General features: G+C 62.1%; 1 protein-coding gene across 5 annotated transcripts in view; it reads right to left on the bottom strand.

Annotated features, from left to right (window-relative positions):
* The window catches only part of ZNF185 (zinc finger protein 185 with LIM domain), a 72,373-nt gene that overhangs the window by 3,782 nt on the left and 46,949 nt on the right, over positions 1-21,642 (bottom strand). For 4 of the 5 annotated variants that reach the window (XM_071569227.1, XM_071569230.1, XM_071569231.1 and 1 more), the window contains 9 exons: positions 20,330-20,410; positions 19,502-19,603; positions 18,094-18,216; positions 15,720-15,827; positions 14,318-14,413; positions 13,280-13,366; positions 7,853-7,921; positions 4,206-4,280; positions 2,563-2,665 (listed from right to left, as the gene is read on the bottom strand). In XM_071569227.1, the coding sequence (XP_071425328.1) occupies positions 2,563-2,665; positions 4,206-4,280; positions 7,853-7,921; positions 13,280-13,366; positions 14,318-14,413; positions 15,720-15,827; positions 18,094-18,216; positions 19,502-19,603; positions 20,330-20,410 (844 nt within the window). The remainder of the gene's footprint in view (positions 1-2,562; positions 2,666-4,205; positions 4,281-7,852; positions 7,922-13,279; positions 13,367-14,317; positions 14,414-15,719; positions 15,828-18,093; positions 18,217-19,501; positions 19,604-20,329; positions 20,411-21,642) is intronic. The other variant, XM_071569228.1, reaches the window with a different exon arrangement.

Here is a 21,642-nt window from a genome sequence, read left to right as displayed (position 1 = left end):
AGTGCCCAGCTGCCCCGGTGCCCAGCTGCCCTGTCCAGTGCCCAGCTGCCCTGTCCGGTGCCCAGTGCCCGGTGCCCAGTGCCCAGCTGCCCTCCCCAGTGCCCAGCTGCCCCAGTGCCCAGCTGCCCCAGTGCCCAGTGCCCAGCTGCCCCGTGCCCAGCTGCCCCGGTGCCCAGCTGCCCCGGTGCCCAGTGCCCAGCTGCCCTCCCCAGTGCCCAGTGCCCGGTGCCCAGCTGCCCTGCCCAGTGCCCAGCTGTCCCGGTGCCCAGCTGCCCCAGTGCCCAGCTGCCCTGTCCAGTGCCCAGTGCCCAGTGCCCAGCTGCCCCAGTGCCCAGTGCCCGGTGCCCAGCTGCCCCAGTGCCCAGTGCCCGGTGCCCAGTGCCCAGCTGCCCCAGTGCCCAGCTGCCCCAGTACCCGGTGCCCAGCTGCCCCAGTGCCCAGTGCCCAGCTGCCCCAGTGCCCAGCTGCCCTGTTCAGTGCCCAGCTGCCCCGGTGCCCAGTGTCCGGTGCCCAGTGCCCAGCTCCCCTGGTGCCCAGCTGCCCCAGTGCCCAGTGCCTGGTGCCCAGTGCCCAGATGCCCCAGTGTCCAGCTGCCCCAGTGCCCAGCTGCCCCAGTGCCCAGTGCCTGGTGCCCCAGTGCCCAGTGCCTGGTGCCCCAGTGCCCAGCTGCCCCAGTGCCCAGCTGCCCCAGTGCCCAGTGCCCAGCTGCCCCAGTGCCCGGTGCCCGGTGCCCAGCTGCCCCGGTGCCCAGTGCCCGGTGCCCAGTGCCCAGCTGCCCTCCCCAGTGCCCAGTGCCCCAGTGCCCGGTGCCCAGTGCCCGGTGCCCAGCTGCCCCAGTGCCCAGCTGCCCTGTTCAGTGCCCAGCTGCCCCGGTGCCCAGTGTCCGGTGCCCAGTGCCCAGCTGCCCCGGTGCCCAGCTGCCCCAGTGTCCAGTGCCCAGCTGCCCCAGTGCCCAGCTGCCCCAGTGCCCAGTGCCCGGTGCCCAGTGCCCAGCTGCCCCGGTGCCCAGCTGCCCTCCCCAGTGCCCAGTGCCCGGTGCCCGGTGCCCAGTGCCCCAGTGCCCAGCTGCCCCGGTGCCCCAGTGCCCAGTGCCCAGCTGCCCCGGTGCCCAGCTGCCCCAGTGCCCAGTGCCCAGCTGCCCTGCCCCAGTGCCCAGCTGCCCTGCCCAGTGCCCAGCTGCCCCCGTGCCCAGCTGCCCTCCCCAGTGCCCAGTGCCCAGCTGCCCCGGTGCCCAGTGCCCAGCTGCCCTCCCCAGTGCCCAGTGCCCGGTGCCCAGCTGCCCTGCCCAGTGCCCAGCTGTCCCGGTGCCCAGCTGCCCCAGTGCCCAGTTGCCCTGCCCAGTGCCCAGCTGCCCTAGTGCCCAACTGCCCCAGTGCCCAGTGCCCAGCTGCCCCAGTGCCCAGTGCCCAGCTGCCCCAGTGCCCGGTGCCCGGTGCCCAGCTGCCCCGGTGCCCAGTGCCCGGTGCCCAGTGCCCAGCTGCCCTCCCCAGTGCCCAGTGCCCCAGTGCCCGGTGCCCAGTGCCCGGTGCCCAGCTGCCCCAGTGCCCAGTGCCCAGCTGCCCCAGTGCCCAGCTGCCCTGTTCAGTGCCCAGCTGCCCCGGTGCCCAGTGTCCGGTGCCCAGTGTCCGGTGCCCCGGTGCCCAGCTGCCCCAGTGTCCAGTGCCCAGCTGCCCCAGTGCCCAGCTGCCCCAGTGCCCAGCTGCCCCAGTGCCCAGTGCCCAGCTGCCCCAGTGCCCAGCTGCCCCGGTGCCCAGCTGCCCCGGTGCCCAGCTGCCCTCCCCAGTGCCCAGTGCCCGGTGCCCGGTGCCCAGTGCCCCGGTGCCCAGCTGCCCCAGTGCCCAGTGCCCAGCTGCCCCGGTGCCCAGCTGCCCCAGTGCCCAGTGCCCAGCTGCCCTGCCCCAGTGCCCAGCTGCCCTGCCCAGTGCCCAGCTGCCCCCGTGCCCAGCTGCCCTCCCCAGTGCCCAGTGCCCAGCTGCCCCGGTGCCCAGTGCCCAGCTGCCCTCCCCAGTGCCCAGTGCCCGGTGCCCAGCTGCCCTGCCCAGTGCCCAGCTGTCCCGGTGCCCAGCTGCCCCAGTGCCCAGTTGCCCTGCCCAGTGCCCAGCTGCCCTAGTGCCCAACTGCCCCCAGTGCCCAGTGCCCAGCTGCCCCAGTGCCCAGCTGCCCCAGTGCCCAGCTGTCCCAGTGCCCAGCTGCCCCAGTGCCCAGTGCCCAGCTGCCCCCGTGCCCAGCTGCCCTCCCCAGTGCCCAGTGCCCAGCTGCCCCAGTGCCCAGCTGCCCTGCCCAGTGCCCAGCTGCCCCGGTGCCCAGCTGCCCCAGTGTCCAGTGCCCAGCTGCCCCAGTGCCCAGCTGCCCCAGTGCCCAGTGCCCAGCTGCCCTCCCCAGTGCCCAGTGCCCGGTGCCCAGTGCCCGGTGCCCAGCTGCCCCAGTGCCCAGCTGCCCCGGTGCCCAGCTGCCCCAGTGCCCAGTGCCCGGTGCCCAGCTGCCCCAGTGCCCGGTGCCCAGCTGCCCTGTCCGGTGCCCAGTGCCCGGTACCCAGCTGCCCTGGCAGCAGGGGGGGCTCACCCTGAAGCAGAACTCGTGGCAGTGGATGTTGAGGTGCTCGATGATGATCTTGGGGCAGTCGCGGATCTCCCGCCCGCAGTAGGTGCACAGGGGCTCGCTGGGCCTGGGGAGGGAGAGGGAAAAGAGCCCAAAAAACCCCAAGTTTTGTGAAATTTCTAATTCTGCTTCGCAAAATGTTTGCTCAGCAAAGCTGCTCAACTCAGGAAAAGGTGCTGGAGTCCCTTTGCTCTGGCACAGCCTGTCCAGCAGTGACAGAGCCCAGCCTGCCCTGGGTGAGAAGCCACACACTAAAGTCAGCTGGACACTTCAATAAAATATAATGGTAAAGATTCAAGATTTGGGGGAGTTAAAGCCAAGATTTTGGGGAGTTAAAGCCAAGATTTTGGGGAGTTAAACCCAGGACTTTGGAGAGTTAAACCCAGGATTTTGGAGAGTTAAAGCCAAGATTTTGGGGAGTTAAAGCCAAGATTTTGGAGAGTTAAACCCAGGATTTTGGGGAGTTAAAGCCAAGACTTTACAAGTTTGACAGGTCATGTCACTGAACAAAGAAAAGTCCAACAGTGATGAAGACACTTCAAGACCACCCGAGGGATGAAGTCAGGAGACACCACCCACATTTCAGGCCAAAGGGAAGCTCTGCCAAAGATTCCACCCAGTCACTAATATGGAAATTAGAAGGTGTTAACGATGAACTTAAGGCTATAAATGGCTCATTTTACACAAACAAGGCAGGCAGGTTTTGCCCAGTATGAACTGGCTGGGCCTCCAGTGCTGTCAATAAATCCCTTTGCTGCTAAAAGACAAAAAGCTTCCTAGCAGTTATTTATTTAGATGCATTTTTTGCCATCAGGAGGGCAGCACGGGGGGTTCCTCTGCCACTCCAGCTGCTGGCAGTGCCAGCTCTGCTGCCAGGGGTTCTACCAAGCCCCAGCCCCGCTCCCTGTGAGCAGCTGCTCCCGCAGGGGTGTGACTGTGCCAAGGGACAGCATAGAGGGACTGCCCAGGGGGCAGAGACACACCAGCAGGGCAGGAGGGAGCTTGGAATCACAGAGTGGGTTGGGCTGGGAGGAAACTGCAAACTCATCTCATCCACCCCCTGCCATGGGCAGGGCACCTCCCACCAGCCCAGGCTGCTCCAAGCCCCTGTCCAGCCTGGCCTGGGACACTCCCAGGGATGGGGCAGCCACAGCTGCTCTGGGCACCTGTGCCAGGGCCTGCCCACCCTCCCAGCAAAGAATTCCTCCTAATATCCAATCTAACCCCACTCTCTTCTGGTTGGAAGCTGCTTCCCCTTGTCCTGCCACTCCAGGCCCTTGTAAATAGTCTCTCTGCATCTTTTTTGTAGGTTCTCCTCAGGTCCTGGGGAGGCACAATCAGGTCACCCCAAAGCTTCTGTTCTCCAGGCTGAACAATCCCAATTCCTTCAGCCTTTCCTCCCAGCATTGCTCCTCCACCTCTGACCACCTTCTGGGCCTCCTCTGGACTCTGACTTAGAGTCAGTCTCACTGTATTTCCAAAGATCTTTCACCCTCCGTGCTGCTGTTTCCCCAAACACGCACCAATATCCCCCAAAAGCAAAGTCTCAAAGGCAGTTCTGGTTCAGAGTTTGCTGAACCCCCCAGGGCAGCCCCCACCTGTCCTACCTGAGCAGGGGAGTGCTGGACAGGTAACTGTGGTGGCTGTAGCTGGCTCTGTCCAGGTCACTCAGGTCCACAAGGCTGCCAGGGAGGTGGAGAAGACATCAGTACTTAGTGAGATGTGGGAAGAGAATCCCAGCTGGAACCATTAACCAGGAACCCAACGATTTGGAATGTCACAAACATCTCCTCTTGGGGAGAAGATCCCCAAGTTTCCTTCCCAGCAGGTCAGCACAGGACAGAAGGAGGGACATTTCATTACCTCCACCTCTCAGGACATTGGGAACACACTGGAGGAGGGAGAGGGCAGGAGGAAGCAGCACCTTCCTCAGGGTCTGGGAAATGCAGCTCAGGAGGGGCTGAAAGGAGCCAACAACGTGGCCAGTGCAAAGGGAAGGTTCTCCCTCTTGCTGTCTCCCTTCTCCAGGATATCCTGACTCCATGCCAGCCATCAGAGCCCTCCATGAACCAGGTTCTCTCATTAAAATGTCACAAAAGGCAGGACTGGGGGGGCTGGGAGCAGGGACACAAACAGGGGCAGCAGGAGAGGAGGAGGAGGAGGAGGAGGAGAGGAGGAGGAGAGGAGGAGCAGAAGAGGAGGAGGAGGAGGAGAGGAGGAGAGGAGGAGGAGGAGGAGAGGAGGAGGAGGAGGAGGAGGAGGAGGAGAGGGGGAGGAGAGGAGGAGGAGAGGAGGAGGAGGAGAAGGAGGAGGAGGAGGAGGAGGAGGAGGAGGAGGAGAGGAGGAGGAGAGGAGGAGGAGAGGAGGAGGAGAGGAGGAGGAGAGGAGGAAGAGGAGGAGGAGGAGGAGGAGGAGGAGGAGGAGGAGGAGGAGGAGGAGGAGGAGGAGGAGAGGAGGAGGAGAGGAGGAGGAGAGGATGAGGAGAGGATGAGGAGAGGATGAGGAGAGGAGGAGGAGGAGGAGGAGGAGGAGGAGAGGAGAAGGAGGAGGAGAGGAGGAGCAGGAGAGGAGGAGGAGGAGGGGGAGCAGGGGCTTTGCTGCCACGGGGTGTGTCCAGTCAGGACATGCCCAGGCTGTGTCCCAGACATGTTTTCCAACGTGTTTTCCACTGGCAAAATCCAGCACTGGTGGCTGGACCAGCACCCTGTGAAATCCTGGCTCCAACACACTCACCAGCAAAACCCCTCTGGCCTCACCAGGGCCCTGACATTTCCATCTGGCCCCTAAAAACCTGTTTTCATTGCCAACAGAACTCAAATCCTGCACCATTCTGCAGGAAAAGGCACGGAGCACATCCCTGGGCTCCCCCAGAGGAGAGTTCCCTCCCTGCCTGCCTGTCCTGGATATCTGGATTCTCTCTGGCTGCTGACAGAGGCTGTGCTGAGCTCCGGGGCAGGCTGGAGGTTTGCAGTCTGTGCTCAGCCCCCAGGAATGCCAGCAGGGCACTGAGAGAGGGTCTGTGCCAGCAGGGCACTGAGGGGGAATCTGTGCCAGCAGGGCACTGAGAGAGGGTCTGTGCCAGCAGGGCACTGAGAGAGGGTCTGTGCCAGCAGGGCACCGAGAGAGGGTCAGTGCCCGCAGGGCACTGAGAGAGAGCCAGTGCCAGCAGGGCACTGAGAGAGGGCCTGTGCCAGCAGGGCACTGAGAGAGGGCCAGTGCCAGCAGGGCACTGAGGGGGGGTCTGTGCCAGCAGGGCACTGAGAGAGGGTCTGTGCCAGCAGGGCACCGAGAGAGGGTCAGTGCCCGCAGGGCACTGAGAGAGAGCCAGTGCCAGCAGGGCACTGAGAGAGAGCCAGTGCCAGCAGGGCACTGAGACAGGGCCAGTGCCAGCAGGGCACTGAGGGGGGGGTCTGTGCCAGCAGGGCATTGAGAGAGTCAGTGCCAGCAGGGCACTGAGAGAGGGTCAGTGCCAGCATGGCACTGAGAGAGGGTCTGTGCCAGCAGGGCACTGAGGGGGGGTCTGTGCCAGCAGGGCATTGAGAGAGTCAGTGCCAGCAGGGCACTGAGAGAGGGTCTGTGCCAGCAGGGCACTGAGAGAGGGTCTGTGCCAGCAGGGCACTGAGAGAGTCAGTGCCAGCAGGGCACTGAGAGAGGGTCAGTGCCAGCAGGGCACTGAGAGAGGGCCTGTGCCAGCAGGGCACTGAGAGAGGGTCAGTGCCAGCAGGGCACCGAGAGAGGGTCAGTGCCAGCAGGGCACTGAGAGAGGGGTCAGTGCCAGCAGGGCATTGAGAGAGGGTCTGTGCCAGCAGGGCACTGAGGGGGGGTCTGTGCCAGCAGGGCACTGAGAGAGGGTCAGTGCCAGCAGGAAGGCATCAGACTGGGCTTAACTGGCTGCCACATCGCTGAAGGATGATGGGCATGGGGCCAAGTCCTGCTCTCAGTCCCAGTGGGGCCAGTCTGGAGCAGCTTCACCCAGTTACCTTTGAGCACAACACAAAAGACTGAAGGTTTAAGCTCATTCAAACCCATAAATAACTTTTTTTATAGGTGAGAACTCCCAACCTCCACATTTTCCTCACCAATTCCATTCACTTGTTTAAGTGTTCAGGTGGCCAGTGAAGCCTCAGAGAGCCTAAAAAACCTGCAGTGTGGTGTCTCCATCCACCTCAGAGAGCAGTGGGACACAGGTGGGACACAGGTGGGACACTGGGGGGACACTGGGGGGGGACACAGGTGGGACACTGTGGGGGGACACTGTGGGGGGACACTGTGGGGGGACACTGTGGGGGGACACTGTGGGGGGGACACTGGGGGGGGACACAAGTCCTCCTGGGAAGTGGTGGAACACAGTGGTGGGACACTGTGGGGGGACACAGGTGGGACACTGTGGGGGGACACTGGTGGGACACTGGGGGGACACTGTGGGGGGACACTGGTGGGGGGACACTGGTGGGACACAGCGGTGGGACACTGAGGGGGGGACAGTGTTGGGGAACACGGGTGGGACACTGTGGGGGGACACTGTGGGGGGGACACAGGTGGGACACTGTGGGGGGGACACTGGGGGGACACAGGTGGGACACTGAGGGGGGACAGTGTCAGGGGACACGGGTGGGACACTGTGGGGGGACACAGGTGGGGGGACACAGGTCCTCCTGGGAAGGGGTGGGACGCAGGTGGGACACTGTGGTGAGACTGTGGTGGGACGCAGGTGGGGCACTGGTGGGACACAGCGGTGGGACAGTGTCGGGGGACACAGGTTCCCCTGGGAAGTGGTGAGACACAGGTGGGACACTGTGGTGGGACACAGGTCCTCCTGAGGAGTGGTGGGACACTGTAGTGGGACACTGGTGGGACACATGTCCCCCTGGGAAGTGGTGAGACACAGGTGGGACATTGTGGTGGGACACAGGTCCTCCTGAGGAGCGGTGGGACACTGTAGTGGGACACTGGTGGGACACATGTCCCCCTGGGAAGTGGTGGGATGCGGGTGGGACACTGTGGTGAGACACTGTGATGGGACAGTGCTGTGGGACACAGGTCCTCTGTCACCACAGAGGTGGCACAAGGCACTGCAGGGATCCCAGCCAGTCCCAAACGCGGCTCCCTAATGATCCCCCAGGGCTAATTAGCTGCGGGGTGCGGTGAGGAGGGGGCAGAGCCGCGGGGTGGGCTCTGCACGCGTGGGTGGCACTCCCGTGGGTGACCCCCCCCGTGGGTGGCACCCGCGTGTCCCGCCCCCTCCATCCCGTACCTGCCGTAGCGCGGGGAGGCTCCGACCCCGCCGCTGTTCACGTACTGCTTGACAAAGAGGATCCCCCTCCTGAGGAACCAGAACGGGAAAGGTTTGCGTGAGAAAGGAGCGGAGCGGAGGGGAGCGGGCCCGGGGGGTGCGGGACACGGGGCGGGGGTGCGGGACACGGAGCGGGGGTGCGGGACACGGGGCGGGGGTGCAGGACACGGGGCGGGGTGCGGGGACACGGGGCGGGGTGCGGGGACACGGGGCGGGGACACCGAGCAGGATGCGGGTACACGGAGCGGGGTGCGGGGACACGGAGCGGGGACATGGAGCGGGGACACGGAGCGGGAACACCGAGCAGGATGCGGGTACACGGAGCGAGGTGCGAGGACACGGAGCGGGGACACGGGGCGGGGTGCGGGGACACGGGGCGGGAACACCGAGCAGGATGCGGGTACACGGAGCGAGGTGCGGGGACACGGAGCGGGGTGCGGGGACACGGAGCGGGGTGCGGGGACACGGAGCGGGGTGCGGAGACACGGAGCAAGATGCTGCTGCTGCTGCTCCGGGATAAATCCTGCCTATCAGGCATCGCTGCTAAATAACAGCTAATTCGCTCCTCTAATTACCCCACCGAAACAAATCAAGTTAATTAGAGAGAATGGGCTGCATAATGAACCCTTTCATCCGGTTAGCCGCGGTTGTGGCGGGCTAAGCCTTTCCCGGCTCGTGTCGGGATTATGTGGGCGGGGAGCGCACCGAGCCCGCGGTTCTGCCTTTAGAGAATCATCGAATGGATCAGGTTGGAAAAGCCCTCCGAGATCATCAAGTCCAACCCTTGGTCCAACTCCAGTCCCTTTACCAGATCATGGCACTCAGTGCCACGGCCAAGCTCAGCTGAAAAACCTCCAGGGATGGGGAATCCACCCCCTCTCTGGGCAGCCCATTCCAATGCCTGAGCACTCTCTCTGCAAAGAATTTCTTTCTGCTCTCCAACTTCAATTTCCCCTGGCAGAGCTTGAGCCCATCGTGCCCCCTTGTCCTATTGCTGAGTGCCTGGGAGAAGAGACCAACCCCCACCTGGCCACAACTTCCCTTCAGGCAGTTCCAGACAGTGCTGAGGTCACCTCTGAGCCTCCTCTTCTCCAGCCTGAACACCCCCAGCTCCCTCAGCCTCTCCCCACAGGGCTTGTGCTCCAGTCCCTTCTCCAGCCTCGTTGCTCTTCTCAGTTGGGTTGGAAGAGACCTCTGAGATCATCAAATCCAACCCTTGATCCAACCCCACTGTGATCACCAGCCCAGGGCACAGAGTGGGGCACAGAGTGGGGCACAGAGTGGGGCACTCTGTGCCCTGGGCTGGTGATCACAGTGGGCTTGGATCAAGACATGTTGGATTCTCTGTCCCTGGAGGTGTTTCAGAGGACACTCAGTGCCACATCCAGTCCCTTCTCCAGCCTCGTTGCTCTTCTCTGGCCCCGCTCCAGCCCCTCAATCTCTTTCCTGACCTGAGGGGCCCAGAACTGAACACAACACTCCAGGTGTGGCCTCCCCAGTGCTGAGTCCAGGGGAAGGGTCACTGCCCTGGGCCTGCTGCCACCCCGTTGCTGAGCCAGGCCAGGATGCCATTGGCCTTCTTGCCCACCTGGGCACACTCTGCTGGCTCATGCTGAGCTTCCTTTGGCACCACCCCCGATGGGCACAGCGCTGCTCCGGCACTGCCCTGCCTCTGGAATAACTATCCCCAGGGTTTTCATTCCATACAAACTGCTGCTGGTTTGTCTGGGGATGTTTCTGCTCCTTTTGCATATTCATATTCCTGCCCCTGTGCAATTCCATGGCCTGTCTGTGCCAGCCCTGCCCTCACTGAGCTCTGCCCCGGGCTCTGCCTCCAAGCAGGGCAGGGGCTCAGCAGGCTCGCTCTGCACGGGGGGTGTTCCCTGCTGCCTGAGAGCCACAATTAATCCTCTCCTCCTACACGAGCAAACTAAGCCTTGTCACAGCTGAGCAAAGAAAAGCTCTTAAAAAAACAACAAAAAACCAGAAACAAACAAAAAAACCAAAAAAACCAACAAAAAACCAAAACCAACCAAACAAACAAAAACCAAAAAAAACCCAACAAAAAAAGCCCCAAATCCCCCAGAATAAAACAAAACAAAAAACTCCAAAACAAAACAAAAACCAACAGAAAAAAAACAACTGAGAAAGGACACTTTCTATGTCATAGAAACACGAATTTCAGAATGGTTTGAGTTGGGAAGTATCTTAAAAGATCATCTGCTCATCCACCCCTGCCCTGGGCAGGGACACCTCCCACCAGCCCAGGGTGCTCCAAGCCCTGTCCAGCCTGGCCTGGGACAGTCCCAGGGATGGGGCAGCCACAGCTGCTCTGCCCAACCTGTGCCAGGGCCTGCCCACCCTCCCAGGGAAGGATTTCTTGCTCATCAGGGTCCTGTGACAGCCCCACCACAGCCTGACACACCTGCTGGGATCTGCCTGACTTGCTCACCATGGGCAACAAGGCAGAGCCTCCCAAGAGCCCCAGACCTGTGGGGAGGGTGTGGAATGTGAGCCCCATCCTGACCCTGCAGGAGGCCCCACAGCTGTGGGGAGGGTGTGGAACGGGTGGGAGCCCCATCCTGACCCTGCAGGAGGTTCCTGAGGCCCCACAGCTGTGGGGAGGGTGTGGAACGGGTGGGAGCCCCATCCTGACCCTGCAGGAGGTTCCTGAGGCCCCACAGCTGTGGGGAGGGTGTGGAATGGGAGCCCCATCCTGACCCTGCAGGAGGCCCCACAGGTGTGGGGAGGGTGTGGAATAGGAGCCCCATCCTGACCCTGCAGGAGGTTCCTGAGGCCCCACAGGTGTGAGGAGGGTGTGGAATGGGAGCCCCATCCTGACCCTGCAGGAGGTTCCTGAGGCCCCTCAGCTGTGGGAAGGGTGTGGAATGGGTGGGAGCCCCATCCTGACCCTGCAGGAGGTTCCTGAGGCCCCACAGGTGTGGGGAGGGTGTGGAATGGGAGCCCCATCCTGACCCTGCAGAAGGTTCCACAGGTGTGGGGAGGGTGTGGAATGGGTGGGAGCCCCATCCTGACCCTGCAGGAGGTGCCGTGGGGGATTCCTGAACTTGCCCCACCAGAGAGAAAAGACACAACTCCCATAGAGCCCTGGCCTGGGCTCTACAAAAGGCCCCAGCCCAGCTCTCCCTTTGGGGCTCTGCCCTCCAGGGCCATGTCTGTGCTCGTAGCCAGAAGGGGCTGAGAAATGTCCCGTGGTCCAAATCATAGGATCATGGAACCATTAAGGTTGGAAAAAGAGCTTTAAGGTCATCAAGTCCAACCCCTGACCAGCAGCACCACTAAATCCTATTCCCAAATGTCACATCCACCTATTTTCAGAACACTCCAGGGACAGTGACTCCCCCACTGCCCTGGGCAGCTGTGCCAGGGCTGGACAACCCTTTCCATGGAGGAATTTTCCCCAATATCCAACATTCCCCTGCCCTGGCACAGCCTGAGGCTGTTCCCTCTCCTGTCTCTGTGCCCTGGAGCAGAGCCCAAATGCCCTCCTTGAATCTATCAGGGGATTGCAGAGCCAGAAGGTGCCCCCTGAGCCACCTTTTCTCCAGGCTGAGCCCTGCCAGCTCCCTCAGCCCCTCCTGCTGCTCCAGCCCCTTCCCTGGACACTCTCCAGCCCCTCAGTGTCTTGTCTGAGGAGCCCAGAACTGCCCCAGGGCTGGAGGTGCCTCAGCAGTGCCAGCACAGGGATGGGCACTGCCAGGGTCCTGGGCTGTCCCCCCAGGGTGTCTGTGCCATTCCCCCAGGGTGTCTGTGTGCCATCCCCCCAGGGTGTCTCTGTGCCATCTCCCCCCAGGGTGTTTCTGTGCCATCCCCCCAGGGTGTCTGTGCCATCCCCCCAAAGAGTGTCTGTGCCATCCCCCCAGGGTGTCTCTGTGCCATCCCCCCAGGGTGTCTGTGCCATCCCCCCAGGGTGTCTCTGTGCCATCCCCCCAGGATGTCTCTGTGCCATCCCCCCAGGATGTCTGTGCCATCCCCCCAGGGTGTCTCTGTGCCATCCCCCCCAGGGTGTCTCTGTGTCATCCCCCCCAGGGTGTCTCTGTGCCATCCCCCCCAGGGTGTCTGTGCCATCCCCCCAAGGGTGTCTCTGTGCCATTCCCCCAGGGTGTCTCTGTGCCATCCCCCCAGGGTGTCTCTGTGCCATCCCCCCCAGGGTGTCTGTGCCATCCCCTCCAGGGTGTCTGTGCCATCCCCCCCCCCAGGGTGTCTCTGTGCCATCCCCCCAGGGTGTCTGTGCCATCCCCCCAGGGTGTCTCTGTGCCATCCCCCCAGGGTGTCTGTGCCACCCCCCCTCAGGGTGTCTCTGTGCCATCCCCCCAGGGTGTCTCTGTGCCATCTCCCCCCAGGGTGTCTGTGCCATCCCTCCAGGGTGTCTGTGTCATCGCCCCAGGGTGTCTGTGCCATCCCCCCCAAGGGTGTCTGTGCCATCCCCCCCCCCCAGGGTGTCTGTGCCATCTCCCCCAAGGGTGTCTCTGTGCCATCCCCCCAGGGTGTCTGTGCCATCCCCCCAGGGTGTCTCTGTGCCATCCCCCCAGGGTGTCTCTGTGCCATCCCCCCAAGGGTGTCTCTGTGCCATCCCCCCAGGGTGTCTCTGTGCCATCCCCCCAAGGGTGTCTCTGTGCCATCCCCCCAGGGTGTCTCTGTGCCATCCCCCCAAGGGTGTCTCTGTGCCATCCCCCCAGGGTGTCTCTGTGCCATCCCCCCCAGGGTGTCTGTGCCATCCCCTCCAGGGTGTCTGTGCCATCCCCCCCCCCCAGGGTGTCTGTGCCATCCCCCCCCCCCAGGGTGTCTGTGCCATCCCCCCCAGGGTGTCTGTGCCATCCCCTCCAGGGTGTCTGTGCCATCCCCCCCCCCAGGGTGTCTGTGCCATCCCCCCCAAGGGTGTCTCTGTGCCATCCCTCCAGGGTGTCTGTGCCATCTCCCCAGGGTGTCTCTGTGCCATTCCCTCAGGGTGTCTGTGCCATTCCCTCAGGGTGTCTCTGTGCCATCCCCCCAGGGTGTCTCTGTGCCATCTCCCCAGGATGTCTGTGCCATCTCCCCAGGGTGTCTCTGTGCCATCCCCCCAGGGTGTCTGTGTCATCTCCCCAGGGTGTCTCTGTGCCATCCCCCAAAGAGTGTCTGTGCCATCCCCCAAAGAGTGTCTGTGCCATCCCCCCCGGGTGTCTCTGTGCCATCTCCCCAGGGTGTCTCTGTGCCATCTCCCCAGGGTGTCTGTGCCATCCCTCCAGGGTGTCTGTGCCATCCTGCCAGGGTGTCTCTGTGCCATCCCCCCAGGGTGTCTCTGTGCCATCCCCCCAGGGTGTCTGTGCCATCCCCCCAGGGTGTCTGTGCCACCCCCTGCTGCTGGTTGTGCCCCCCTCGCCCCCTTACCCTGCAGAGCTGGAGTCAGGCTGGTACCCAGAGCCCGCTGGGCCAAGGTGGGGGCTGCAGAGCCTCTCACTGGACCCAGACAGGAGCCTGGAGGGAGAGGGAAGGTCTGTGAGCCAGGACAGGGGCCAGGCTGGCAGGCAGGAGAGGACCTGCCCTGTGCTGGGAGGGCAGGTTGGTGTTACAGCCCTTATAGCTGGGCCCAAAGCTGCCCCTCTGCCCTTCTCCAGGTGCCATGGGCAGCTCTGCTGCCCTGCAGATGGCACTGGGAAAAGGCTCAGTTATAGAGCAAACCAACAGGCCCAGCCCAGGAGGGGCCAGGCAGGCTGAGTGGCAGCAGCTCCAGAGTGGGGTGGCCCAGGAGGGACAGCAGGAGAGGAGGAGCTGGGACAGGGTGGCCAAAGCCACCAGCACTGTCCCCAGCTCAGGCAGCTGCAGGAAGGTGGCACAACGATGGAAAACAACTTTTCCCATTGGCTCAGCAGTGAGACCTGCTCTGTTTGCCTGGCAGGGATGAGGCTGGAGCCATCCCAAGGCTCTCCAGGGGTCTGGTGCCTCCTCTTCACACCCACAACAGTCCCCAGTACAGACCCAACACACTGGTGGCCCCACGTATGTGGATGGGCTGGCACTGCCAGGAGGGACAGCAGAAAGCCCAGGGGAAGGGTATTCCACCCTGGACACCTCCTGCCCTTCCCAGAGCCTTGTCCTGGGAGCAGCTCAGCTCTTTCATCACTGACATTCTGGGGACACAGATCCTGTCTGTGCTTTGAGCTCCTTTTTCCTGCAGCAAAGGCCAAATCCTGGCCAGGAACCAGCTCTGCCTTCTCCTGCCCCTCTGGCCTGGCATCCCACATGGGGGGAATCTCCAGAGACCAGAGCTGGGTGGATCCCATCCCTGTGGTCTGAGGGCAGGTCTGTGCCCCTGGATCCCACAGCCACTCCTTGGAATCCATCCCTCCCTCTCCCAGCTCTTGGCTGGGCTTCTCCTCCCCAGATTTCATGGAATCTCCCCCAGTGCCACCACGGCTGCCCCATCACCTGGTGCTGTTGTAGTTCAAGCTGTCCATGTAGAAGGGCACCCTGTGGCTCCTCTGGGCCAGGGCCATGGGGGCATCTCTGGGCAGGGAGTCCTGGCTGTGGGAAGGAGGTGGCACAGGCTCAGGCTCAGGCCATGGGCACGTGAGGGTGCTGAGAACTCACTGAGTGTCCCTGCTGGGGCCCAAAGCCACCCCACCCCATGGCCAGGTGCCCCACCTGGGGGATGGGGACACTTAAGGGATGGGGACACCCAGGGGATGGGGACACCCAGGGAGAGAGGACACCCAGGGAATGGGGACAGCCAGGGAGAGAGGACAGCCTGGGAATGGGGACAGCCAGGGAGTGGGGACACCCATGGAGAGGGGACAGCCAGGGAGTGGGGACAGCCAGGGAGAGGGGACAGCCAGGGAGTGGGGACAGCCATGGAGTGGGGACACCCAAGGAGAGGGGACACCCATGGAGAGGGGACAGCCAGGGAGTGGGGACAGCCAGGGAGAGGGGACAGCCAGGGAGTGGGGACACCCAAGGAGAGGGGACACCCATGGAGAGGGGACAGCCAGGGAGTGGGGACAGCCAGGGAGAGGGGACAGCCAGGGAGTGGGGACACCCAAGGAGAGGGGACACCCAAGGAGAGGGGACAGCCAGGGAGAGGGGACAGCCAGGGGATGGGGACAGCCAGGGAGTGGGGACAGCCAGGGAGTGGGGACAGCCAGGGAGTGGGGACACCCAAGGAGAGGGGACACCCAAGGAGAGGGGACAGCCAGGGAGAGGGGACACCCCTGGGTTGGGGACAGCCAGGGAGTGGGGACAGCCAGGGAGAGGGGACAGCCAGGGAGTGGGGACAGCCAGGGAGAGGGGACACCCATGGAGAGGGGACAGCCAGGGAGAGGGGACAGCCAGGGAGTGGGGACACCCAAGGAGAGGGGACACCCAAGGAGAGGGGACAGCCAGGGAGAGGGGACAGCCAGGGAGAGGGGACACCCCTGGGTTGGGGACAGCCAGGGAGTGGGGACAGCCAGGGAGAGGGGACAGCCAGGGAGTGGGGACAGCCCCAGGGAGAGGGGACACCCCTGGGTTGGGGACACCCAGGGCGAGGGAACACCACCAGGGATTGAGTGGGGACACCCAGGGGATGGGGACACCCAAGGAGAGGGGACACCCAAGGAGAGGGGACAGCCAGGGAGAGGGGACATCCAGGGGATGGGGACACCCAAGGAGAGGGGACACCCAGGGAGAGGGGACACCCAGGGATTGAGTAGGGACACCCCCAGAGGATGGGGACACCCAGGGGACAGGAACACCCAGGGAGTGGGGACGCCCAGGGAGAGGGGACACCCAGCCCCTGAACTGAGGGGCAGTGGGGTGGGGTTTGGTATTTGGGGTCTGGGTGCCCCTGACTCACTGCCCAGCCAGGGGGGTGAACTCCCCGTGCCCCCTGGCACCGCCGGCTCGGCCGCTCCTGGGGCTGCTGCTCCCGGCAGAGACTCTGCCCTGGGCATCCGGGCTGGGCCTGGGGAGGGGGCACAAAGCCCTGAGCACAGGGCAGCAGGAGCCCCTGGAATGCCCCTGGAATGCCCTCTGGGTGGGCACCACCGTGCCTCTGTCACTGCCCTGGGCAGTGAGGGGAGTCAGCACTCCTGGAAGTGTCCAGAAAACGTGTGGATGTGGCACTTGGGGACACCACGACTACCATGGTGGGAGGGGACTGTTGATCTCAGAGGTGTTTTCCAGCCAGAAGGATCCCACAATTCCATCATTCATTCCCCCTTTGCCCTGGCCATGTGTGTGTTCCACACCCCTCATTCCATGCCCACCAGAGCAGCTCCAAACCCAGCACTGGGATATGGCCAATGGATATATCCAATATTGGTGCCTTTCCCAGAGATACCAAACCCCCACTGTGTCCCTACACCTGTGCCCAGCTGCCCAGCTGGCACATCCTGCTGCCAACACCCCGAATCCCGTGGCCAGGAGAGCAGCTCCAAGCCCAACACCTGAGCACTGGGATTTATCCAATGGATATATCCAATATTAATTCCTTTCCCAGCACTCCCCAAACCCCCACTGTATCCCTACACCTGTGCCCAGCTGCCCAGCTGGCACATCCTGCTGCCAACACCCCCAATCCCGTGGCCAGGAGAGCAGCTCCAAGCCCAACACCTGAGGACTGGGATTTATCCAATGGATATATCCAATATTAATTCCTTTCCCAGAGATACCAAACCCACCACTGCGTCCCTACACCTGTGCCCAGCTGGCACATCCTGCTGCCAACACCCCCAATCCCGTGGCCAGAAGAGCAGCTCCAAGCCCAACACCTGAGCACTGGGATTTATCCAATGGATATATCCAATATTGGTGCCTTTCCCAGAGATACCAAACCCACCACTGCACCCCCATATCTGTGCCCAGCTGGCACATCCTGCTGCCAGCCCTTTTCCAAGGCAGAACTCCCTGGAGGACTGGCCTTAACCTGTGGGCACAGCTCAGGCTCCTGGTCATTGTTTCCTGCAGGAGCCCCAGATTGTTTGGGTTGTCCCTCAGCACTTGGGCCCTGATCAAAGCTGTAAAACTCAAGCCCTGCTGCCAATCCAGGTGGGCGAGGGGAGGGAGGGACAGGCCGAGCTCCTCAGAGGGAGAAAAGGAGAAAAATTGGGGAAGAAAAAGAAAAATAAAAGAGAAACCTCCTGCTTGGGGCCAGGCAGGACTTTGGGGTGTGGTGTAAGCCCAAGGGGAGGAGGGTCCTGGACTGCAGGGACACTCTGGTGTCACACGGTGCCAGGAGGGGACAACAGGCTGGGCAGGACAGGTCAAGTCCTGGGGCCATTTTAGGCCCATTTTGTCCTAGTCTTAGTCTGCAAATGCCTCCAACTGGGAGCTTTTGAGCCCAACTTTTTTCCAAATGGTCACACTCAGATGGGAGAGTGGGGAGAAATCCCCCTCTGGGAAGGTGGGCAGGCCCTGGCACAGGTTGGGCAGAGGAGCTGTGGCTGCCCCATCCAAGGCCAGGCTGGAGCAGGTGGAAGGTGTCCCTACCCATGGCAGGATGGGCTTCCAGGTCCTTCCCAACCCAAACATTCTGGGGTTCTGGGAAATGATGCCCTCAACCCCCCCAGCTGAGCTGAGGAGCATCTCAAGAGCTGCTGGGCAGGAATGTCCTCCCCAAAGCTCCTCGTGTTGCCCTTTGCCCCAGGGGCACAATCCTGGGCCAGCCCAGACCCCAGGAGGGTTTAAAACATTCCTCCCTCTGGGAACAAACCCCTGTTCTCACTCCTTGGCACAGCGATGGCACAGCCCGGGGCACAGTCTGGCACACCCCTCCATGCCAGCAGCTCTGCTGTCTGTCCTCCTAAACCCTTCACCCCCCAACCCTTCACCCCCACCCTTCACCCCCCAAACCCTTCACCCCCACCCTTCACCCCCCAAACCCTTCACCCCCCAACCCTTCACCCTCACCCTTCACCCCCCAACCCTTCACCCCCCAAACCCTTCACCCCCCAACCCTTCACCCTCACCCTTCACCCCCCAACCCTTCACCCCCCAAACCCTTCACCCCCCAACCCTTCACCCTCACCCTTCACCCCCCCAACCCTTCACCCCCCAACCCTTCACCCAAACCCTTCACCCCCCAATCCTTCACCCTCACCCTTCACCCTCACCCTTCACCCAAACCCTTCACCCCCCAAACCCTTCACCCAAACCCTTCACCCAAACCCTTCAGCCCCCAACCCTTCACCCTCACCCTTCACCCAAACCCTTCACCCCCCAACCTTCACCTGCTGGTGCTGAACACTTGGCTGTCCACATAGGCTGGGATCCTGTGGCTGGGAGGTGCCCCAAAGAAGGGCTGGGGGTCCTGGGTGCCCAGAACTTCCTCTCTGGAGCTGAACTCAGACCTGCTGAGGAACTAAAACTTGTTGGAGCACAAGGCCAAGACTGTCTTTGCTCTGAGGAGCACACTCAGGTGCTCAAGGTCTGCTGGGGATGGATCTGCCCTGTCCTACAGGGACGATGGAGAACCTGGGACAGCTCAGGGGCTGCTGGGGATGGATCTGCCCTGTCCTACAGGGATGATGGAGAACCTGGGACAGCTCAGGGGCTGCTGGGGATGGATCTGCCCTGTCCTACAGGGACGATGGAGAACCTGGGACAGCTCAGGGGCTGCTGGGGATGGATCTGCCCTGTCCTACAGGGACGATGGAGAACCTGGGACAGCTCAGGGGCTGCTGGGGATGGATCTGCCCTGTCCTACAGGGATGATGGAGAACCTGGGACAGCTCAGGGGCTGCTGGGGATGGATCTGCCCTGTCCTACAGGGATGATGAGAACCTGGGACAGCTCAGGGGCTGCTGGGGATGGATCTGCCCTGTCCTACAGGGATGATGAGAACCTGGGACAGCTCAGGGGCTGCTGGGGATGGATCTGCCCTGTCCTACAGGGACGATGGAGAACCTGGGACAGCTCAGGGGCTGCTGGGGATGGATCTGCCCTGTCCTACAGGGATGATGAGAACCTGGGACAGCTCAGGGGCTGCTGGGGATGGATCTGCCCTGTCCTACAGGGACGATGGAGAACCTGGGACAGCTCAGGGGCTGCTGGGGATGGATCTGCCCTGTCCTACAGGGATGATGGAGAACCTGGGACAGCTCAGGGGCTGCTGGGGATGGATCTGCCCTGTCCTACAGCGATGATGGAGAACCTGGGACAGCTCAGGGGCTGCTGGGGATGGATCTGCCCCGTCCTACAGGGACGATGGAGAACCTGGGACAGCTCAGGGGCTGCTGGGGATGGATCTGCCCTGTCCTACAGGGATGATGGAGAACCTGGGACACCTCAGTGTTACCAGAAACATGGAATGCCAAAAGGGGTAGGGCTGGAAGGGCCTTAAAGCTCATTCAATCCCTGCCCTCTGCCATGGGCAGGGACACCTTCCACCTGCTCCAGCCTGGCCTTGGGCACTCCCAGGGATGGGGCAGCCACAGCTCCTCTGCCCAACTGGTGCCAGGGCCTGCCCACCCTCCCAGGGAAGGATTCCCTCCCATCTTCCTTTGGTGACTATCATTGGATTAGGCCAATTTTCTGGGCCCAGGACTCCAGCCAGGTGTGCCTCAAGGAGCAGGAATGGCCAAGGATGGTGGTTTGGAAGCCCTGGGTGGCAGGAGCACAGGGATATTCCCACTGTACCTGGCTGGCACCATGCCAGGCTCACTGTGCCTCCAGACCCCCTGGCTCTCCTGGTGACCATCTGGGATGGGGATGGTTTGGTCCTTGTAGGTTGGAGTGATCCTGGAGCAGAGCAAAGAGGTGTTACCAACTGCAGCCCGTGGGGCTGGGCCTGGGCACTGAGGGAGGAACTGCAGGGAAACCAGTTATGGAATCACAGAATCCTGGGATGGTTTGGGTTGGGAAGACCTTAAAGCCCATCCACTTCCATCCCCCTGCCATGGGCAGGGACACCTCCCACCAGCCCAGGCTGCTCCAAGCCCTGTCCAACCTGGCCTGGGACACTCCCAGGGATGGGGCAGCCACAGCTGCTCTGGGAAATTCATTCCAGTCCCTCACCATGCTCATGACCACGAGTTCCTCCCCAGTATCCCACCTATCCCTGACCTCTGGCAGTGGGAAGCCATTCCCAGTGTCCTGTCCCTCCATCCCTTGTCCCCAGTCCCTCTCCAGCTCTCCTGGAGCTCCTTCAGGCCCTGGCAGGGGCTCTCAGGTGTCCCTGGAGCCTTCTCTTCTCCAGGTGACCCCCCCCAGCTCTCCCAGCCTGGCTTCAGCCCTGGAGCATCTCCGTGGCCTCCTCTGGATTCATTCCAGCAGCTCCATGTCCTTGTGCTGCTGAGCTGCACCAATTGCTGGGTGAGGTCCCTGGGGGTCGGTGCTGGGGGGCACAGGTGGCACTGGCACTGTTTGTGTTGGTTTCTGATTTCACTGAGCCAAGAACTGAGTGTTTGTGGTGGCTCTGGAGACCTCCAGGGGTGGGAGGTCCTGTCCTGGTCCCCAGCTCTGTACCTGTCCCACTGGGGCTCAGACTCCTCTGCAGGTGGGGCCTCTGGAGCAGGGATGGTGCTTCCTGCAGGGCCAGAGCTGGACCTGCCAAGACAGGAGAGCTTTAGAGTGGGCAGAGGCACCACTGGGCACAGAATTCCTGGGGGATGGAGATGCAGCCTCAGGAAAGCTGTGGTATCCCTGTGTGGGAATATGTCCCACAGAATCATGGAATTCTTCAGGTTGGAAAAGCCCTCCAAGATCATGAAGTGCAACCACCAACCCAGCACCACCACCGTGTTCACCACGAGCTCATGGCCTCAAATAACCCAAAGAGATGGGAAAAAACCAAGATGGAAACCCAGATCTGTTCAAAAAATAGGGCTGGAAAGAAAGATAAAGCTCCTGATGGGCATCAGTTCCCTGGTTACCCCTCCCATGGGCATCAGTGCCCTGGTTACCCTTCCCATGGGTATCAGTTCCCTGGTTATCCTTTCATGGGCATCAGTTCCCTGGTTACCCTTCCCATGGGCATCAGTGCCCTGGTTATCCTTTCATGGGTATCAGTTCCCTGGTTACCCCTCCCATGGGCATCAGTTCCCTGGTTACCCCTCCCATGGGCATCAGTTCCTTCATTACCCCTCCCATGGGCATCAGTTCCCTCATTACCCCTCCCATGGGCATCAGTTCCCTGGTTATCCTTTCATGGGCATCAGTTCCCTGGTTACCCTTCCCATGGGCATCAGTGCCCTGGTTATCCTTTCATGGGCATCAGTTCCCTGGTTACCCCTCCCATGGGCATCGGTTCCCTGGTTACCCTTCCCATGGGCATCAGTTCCCTGGTTACCCTTCCCATGGGCATCAGTTCCCTGGTTATCCCTCCCATGGGCATCAGTTCCCTGGTTACCCCTCCCATGGGCATCAGTTCCCTGGTTATCCCTCCCATGGGCATCAGTGCCCTGGTTACCTTTCATGGGCATCAGTGCCCTGGTTATCCTTTCATGGGCATCAATTCCCTGGTTATCCTTTCATGGGTATCAGTTCCCTGGTTACCCTTCCCATGGGTATCAGTGCCCTGGTTACCCCTCCCATGGGCATCAGTTCCCTGGTTATCCTTTCATGGGTATCAGTTCTCTGGTTACCCCTCCCATGGGCATCAGTTCCCTGGTTACCCCTCCCATGGGCATCAGTTCCCTGGTTATCCTTTCATGGGCATCAGTTCCCTGGTTACCCTTCCCATGGGCATCAGTTCCCTGGTTACCCCTCCCATGGGCATCAGTTCCCTGGTTATCCTTTCATGGGCATCAGTTCCCTGGTTACCCTTCCCATGGGCATCA

Source organism: Pithys albifrons, chromosome 14 (genome assembly GCF_047495875.1).
Source record: "Pithys albifrons albifrons isolate INPA30051 chromosome 14, PitAlb_v1, whole genome shotgun sequence".
Classification (NCBI taxonomy): domain Eukaryota; kingdom Metazoa; phylum Chordata; class Aves; order Passeriformes; family Thamnophilidae; genus Pithys; species Pithys albifrons.
Note: the sequence above shows the minus strand (reverse complement) of the source record. Positions and strands in the feature narration are given on the sequence as shown.